This window comes from Diospyros lotus, chromosome 15 (genome assembly GCF_014633365.1).
Source record: "Diospyros lotus cultivar Yz01 chromosome 15, ASM1463336v1, whole genome shotgun sequence".
Classification (NCBI taxonomy): Eukaryota; Viridiplantae; Streptophyta; class Magnoliopsida; order Ericales; family Ebenaceae; genus Diospyros; species Diospyros lotus.
The window spans coordinates 8,450,559-8,456,987 of NC_068352.1; the positions used below are offsets into that span (position 1 = coordinate 8,450,559).

Below are 6,429 nucleotides of genomic sequence, written 5' to 3' on the forward strand. Positions count from 1 at the left end.
AGATTGTTTCCCCTTTCCCCTCCATACCCTCCCATCCCTTCAATCCAAACATAGCAGCACCCTTATTTAATTTTTCAATTTTTTATTGTTTTACAGTTTAAAAAAACAAGAAGAGTTACTACATTATACCCTAATACACCAAAACACACCCATCCATTATATAAATATTTAGAATGTGTAGAAGAAAATGATTCAGTATTTGGTCATGATTTTTTTTGACATGGGGTGTTGTTGTTGCTATATGTCTAGAGTTGAAGAGTCTAGATTTAATGTTAGAAGCAAAGGAGGCAATGCAACAACTGAAACACCAACTTCAACTTCTAGTTCACAACCAGTTTTGGTTGAAGAGGTCAATTAGAAGGCGCTGATGAGGAAGATGATGAGAAATATTACTCTAATGATGAAGATGACTTTCTTAATCTCAACTAAATCATTGAAAATGAATTAAGAGACCCTCCTTTGTTCTCTTTTAGCATGATATTTTTGTCATAACAGTATGATCTAGCAATTTGGCTCCAATTATTATATTATCTCTTTATTTTTTCTAATATTTGTGTTTTGTTTCAATTGAGTGTGCGCTTGCACTTTGCGCTTAAGCTCTATATGGCCTTTGCGCTTGGGTATGGCTAGAGCTTTAGAAACACTGTGCATATGGTGGAAAGTTGCTTGCATAGCGTAGTGTTGTCCAAGCTAGGCTCAATCAAGGAGAATGCAAAGAAAAAAAAAAATCTCTAGAGATGAATTCCATTTTTTATGCTTCCCAAGAATTTTAAGCTATTTTTAATGTGTGAAACATTAATTAAAGAAAATATCAATAACCATTTATGATATGAAAACATGGTACAAAAATTCCTACATTTTTTTGAAAATATTGAGAATCCCAGAGATCTTGCTCTATTGGTCCTAATGAAAAATCTTTCTCCATGTTGCAAATGGAGAAATAGCAAGTCATGAAATTAAGGTCCACATGTCAGTATCTAATGTGGGTAATACACATCTTACATTAAACAGAGTAAACAAACCAGAAATGCTGTATGCCTAAAACCTTGTTGAAAAGTTTTCCCTGAAATGCATATTCCTAGAACCATGCTAAAAAGTAGTATAGTATGCCACCTTTCAAGTTGATGCAGCAAGTTATGCACATTTCAACTTGGCCTGCTACTATACAGCTTGTTGTGAAAAAGAACCCAGCACTACATGTGAAAAGTGAAAGGAATATTGCAACAAATTGTATTTAGGATGCACTGCATGTGTATTTAGGATACACTGAATCACAAAATGCTACAAGCAGCATGTCAAGACCAAATATATCTGATCATCTGCCACCCTCTGAAGTCCCACTAATCTATTTCTTTTTCTTTTCCCAACTACTGCTAGTATCTTTCCTCCTGATTTTCCCTCTTTTAAGCCTCTCATTTACTGAATAGTGTGCAGAAATCCTCATAGCATACCTGGTCCAAATCAGAGAAGGCAAGCTCTAAGTTTATGACGTCAATATCAGACTTTGGATCAACTTTTCCATTCACATGAACAATGTCATTATCCTCAAAACAGCGAACAACCTGAAACAGTAGTAAAAGCTCCACTTCAGAAACTATATATTGAATTTTAATATACATGATATGATGCACTTTCATTTAATCAAAATCTGTTAGCACATGCTGAAGTTGGCTATTGTCTTCAACATTTTTACATAGGTCAAACTTGCATACAAATTCTCCGGGAACTTTTGTTGAGTTAAATTAAATTCAAGTTGAAACATGAATTCCTGAATCAACTATTTCTAGCAAACTGGCATACAGCATAAGTTGTTAATTTACATCTCATGCATGCTGCAAATATTTAACTATACAATGCCTAGATGTGCATGCACACATGAGAAGGAACATATAGAATGATAAGTTCCTAAATTTGAAATTCTTCTGCATTGGAATCAGAAACCTCTCATGTTATCAAGAAAGCAATATTGCACAACCATCTTACAAAAATAATTCACAAAGCTATACATGAGTAAATTAAGATAGTTAAAAACCTGAAGAATGGAATCAACTTCACGAATATGTGACAAAAATTTATTACCCAAACCCTGCAATCAAACAGTTTTGACAAAGAAAATATCCATTACAAAAAAGCAGCCATATGCCAAAAGAATCTAAGAAAAAACGCACTTGAATATTTGACTGACATGAAAAGGATCTCTACCAGTAAGCATAGTCCAAGAATTCTCACCTCCCCTTGACTGGCTCCCTTCACAAGACCTGCAATATCTACAAATTCTACTGATGCTGGGACAGCTCGTTTGGATTTGCTGAGATCAGACAACACTTGTAAACGGGGATCAGGAACAGCAACAATACCAACATTTGGCTCTATGGTACAAAAGGGAAAATTAGCAGCCTGAGCCTTTCCATTTTCAACCTATCAAAAAAGAAGTGCCTACATATCCGTAAGATTTAAGCCAAAGAAGAATCAATTCCAGAAAGCAAATGACAAAATCAAACAACACGGGCTTCATGACTTTAGAAGAGGGTAAGTCCTTGTCAAAATAACATAAGAAACTAATAGGGGCAAAAAAGACCATTTATACATTCCCAAATTCCAGTCCTCCATAAATTCAAATTTCAACAATAGCCTACTAAAACAAAGAAAGTGAAAAAAAATGAACAGACAGCTGGCAGTAAGAATCATAAACTTATCATTCATGTGCTAACTTTTGGAACCGTACGGTATCAACTTAGAATTTTTGTGACAGGTAAAGGATGGAGAGGAAATCAATGGTAGAGGATTTTTGATATGATTACCATCCCAGATGATGCTGTGGTTGCTGCTATAAATGATGGGTCTGCTGCAAGGAAGCTGGAGACCACCTGTTTTGGATATGTCAAGTAATCTGCCTGAAAGCCTCAGACTTTCTGGAAGGATCCGACGAGTTGTAGCTTGTCTGTTAGATTGAGCAATGCTGGCCACAAGTGAGTGACTTTGTTTTGCCGGCTGGCCATTGGTTGTCTCTAACTAACTAGTGCTTGGATAGTTGTATACTGGAGTATAAAAAATGTGTCCATTTCATTGAATGGAATAAGAAAAAAATTACAGTCTTCTTCCTCATCTCTTTCTCAAATTGTTCCCTATTTTCTCTCTACTTCCGTTTTCGCTCTTACTAAACTTGAGCAACCAACGGCTGGCTGAGCACTGAGTTTGAATCCTATCAGTTTTTATTATTGTAATGGAACGGAAATGTATTGAATTTCCATCCACTCTCCTCCAGATCCCAGTCTTTTGCTTCCGAACTGGGGGAAAATTGATGGAAAACTTAATTTTGTAGGTCAGCAACATTAAGCGTAATAGTTTTTTAAAAATTCAATTTTGTAGGTCACCATCTTTCCATTAAGATAGTTTTAATGGTCATTTATTGTTTAATATCGTTCCTCTTCATTCACTTTCATTGCACTCACAAATAAGGAGGAACACTAAACATTACTTTCCACCACCTACCCTCCTAAACGAAGAGAAAATATTTACATTCCAATACTAACTCTCTCTCCCAAACAAAGCCTAAAAATTAAGCAGAGATAAGAGATTCAGGGAAACTTCGTTCAGTAAACTACAACATGGAGATAGTTACCTACTCAAAACGAATTCAAAATGAACATCGACATCCGTATTCATCCAAAAGAAAAATAAAATAAAATAAAGAAAGAAGAAGACTCACGACGGCATTGAAAAGAGTGGACTTGCCGACATTAGGGAGACCGACGATGCCGGCTCTCAAGCTCATGCTTATCTTCGAGGAAGAAGATGAATAACGCCTCCGAAAACCTATCAAACGACCCGTTTCTGAAACGCCGCGCCATTGGAGAGAGAAGAAAGCTGACTTCAGTGGAAGAGCCGCTGCTGGAATTAGATGTTGGCACGCCATTCTCGCCATTGCCGCAGATTTTAGAAGCGGAAAGCAGAGAACAGGGCGAGGTTTTGGTTTTATCATCGGAACAGAAAAATCTTAAATTCCACTTTAGCCCCTTGTGGTTGGGTCAGTTGCACTAGTACCCGTCAGAATTGCAATATTCCAATTCCCAATCTAAATGTTCACACAACAATGGAACGATGAGATTTTTTTTCTTTTTGGTAATTTTCATGTATATCTTAAGTTTAGTTCTATTTTGGAAAACTCATGTCTTTAAAATTTTATCTTTTATTTAGATAACTTAAAATTGAGATTAATTTTTATAATTGAACAACTCTAATTTTAAAATAACTATCTTTAAATTTGACTTACTCAAGATTTTATATTCATGTGACGTTCCTTCTTCAATTAATATAAGATGTTGGACGTGGCAAGTAGACTTTGTAGCCTAATTACGTGATGTTTTCGTCATGTTAACTCTTATTTATTTTGAGAGTGGATCGAAAAACTCACTTTAATACGAATTTATCTTAATTCCAAGGTACTTAATTATGCTTACAACAATAGTAGAGAAATGACATACCTATACAGTTTGTTTGTTTGAAAATAAAACATTTTACATTAAAAATAGATATAAAACATTTTACACAAAATTATTTTTGTTTAATTTTTCTTATATTTGTTTGTATAAACCATTCTTACTAAACTTGGGTTTCTTCTAATTTTATCAATAATTGTAAAGTGAGATTATAAGTTTTAGCTCGATAGTAGAAGTTTTCTTTCCTTTTCTAGCATTGTCTTACAATTAAATATATGTATACATCCATATAGATTTTTTTATTTTGAGTCTAATAAATTTATTTTCTACACAATTTTAGTTTTAGACTATTTACGACTTGCACACGCATTATGTTGTCCGATTGCTAGTGTATATACAAACATACATATATATGTATGCATGAATCATGAAATATTTTTATATTATACATATGCATGCATATGTATCTATGTATGTATGTGTATATGTGATGTATCATAAGTCCAAACCATAAGAGTGAAAACTCAAAAAAGACAAAGTCCACAGTCTTGAAGAGGAAACACCTCAAACCAAGAAGTGTCAAACTCTCAAAGATTGTTGATAGTTCCTGATGATTTTTAGGAGATTGTTCTAGAAATTGTTAACAGTCACCTAAGATTATCGACAATTTCTGTAGACTAGATTTTCTTGGAAGATTTATGACAGTATCATGAAAAAAACTAACAGTAAGGCTTTAGGAGACTATAAGGTCTCATAAAGACCTCATAAATACAAAAAAAATGACATTTTGCGATGATTTTTTGTGCATTTAGCGGCGGTTAAAAAGTAATTTAGTGGCGATTTTCAAAATCATCACTAAATCAGCTGTCGTAGAGCATTTAGAGACGATTTTGAGCAACCGCTGGAATAATCGCCATAAATCACTAATTTTGCGATGGTTTTTAAACCCGCAAAATTAGTGATTTAGCGACAATTTTTAAAATATTTAGTGGGCGGTTTTTGAACTGTCTTAAAAATTAAAAAATTAAATTTTTTAATTTTAGCTACGATTTTAGAACCGAAAAAATTAAAAGAAAATTAAAATTTTAATTTCTCCCATGGTTGGCCGTGCTTGCCCGCGACCAGCCATGTGGCCGCATGTCTGCACGCCACGTGGCGATACTAAAAATAAATTTTCAGCCTTTCCTTCCCAGTTTTGAACCCAACGACCTCCCTTATACACGTGCACGCGCGAAACCTTTTGATTTGCTAGGCCCATTGTTATATAATCACATATTAAATTATATACAAACAACCATATTTTTTAGAATTATATTTTATATTTTTTAATTTAAAAATTAAAAAATATTAATTATTTATTATTTTTTTAAAGAAATAAATAAATAAATTAAAAAAATAATTGAATTAAATTAAATAAATAATTGATTAACAAATAAAAATAGATTTGATATATTTTTAAAAAAATATTAAAATTTGTTAAATTTCTTTTTATCTTTATTTTTAAATTAAAATTTTTAATTAATTTTGCATTACTTTAAATTAAATTTTAATTTCTTTTTAAGATTTTTATTTCTTTTTATTAATTTAATTTTTAATTATTTTTTAGTAAAATTCAAATTTTTAATAAATTTTTCGAGGTTTTACATTATTAATTTTAATATAAAACCGTCGCAAATGTTAATTTAATTTTAATTTAAATTATTTAATTATTTTTGAATTGAGTGGTGATTTCTCAAAAACTACTGCTAAATTCAATTTTTAATGATTTTTGCGGTGATTTTGAGAAATCACAACAAATGTTAATTTAATTTTAATTTTAAATTATTCAATTATTTTTGATTTAGCGACGATTTTGAAAAAACTGCCGCTAAATTAAATTTTTTAATGAATTTTACATGGTTTTAAAAAATCACGCAAATGTTAATTTAATTTTAATTTTAAATTATTTAATTATTTTAATTTAGTGATAGTTTCTCAAAAAACGCCGCTA

At 32.1% G+C, this 6,429-nt stretch overlaps 1 protein-coding gene across 7 annotated transcripts in view; it reads right to left on the reverse strand.

The window, feature by feature from the left end:
* Positions 1 to 3,938, reverse strand: part of LOC127792197 (uncharacterized) — a 44,311-nt gene extending 40,373 nt beyond the window's left edge. The window contains exons 1-4 of one of the 7 annotated variants that reach the window (XM_052322618.1): positions 3,710 to 3,938; positions 2,230 to 2,418; positions 2,033 to 2,086; positions 1,452 to 1,562 (exon numbers count right to left, since the gene is read on the reverse strand). In XM_052322618.1, the coding sequence (XP_052178578.1) occupies positions 1,452 to 1,562; positions 2,033 to 2,086; positions 2,230 to 2,418; positions 3,710 to 3,925 (570 nt within the window). In that variant the 5' untranslated portion in view covers positions 3,926 to 3,938. Of the gene's footprint in view, positions 1 to 1,451; positions 1,563 to 2,032; positions 2,087 to 2,202; positions 2,419 to 3,709 lie in introns of all 7 variants that reach the window. The other 6 variants (XM_052322615.1, XM_052322619.1, XM_052322614.1 and 3 more) reach the window with 6 other exon arrangements.
* Between the last annotated feature and the right edge of the window lie 2,491 nt (positions 3,939 to 6,429).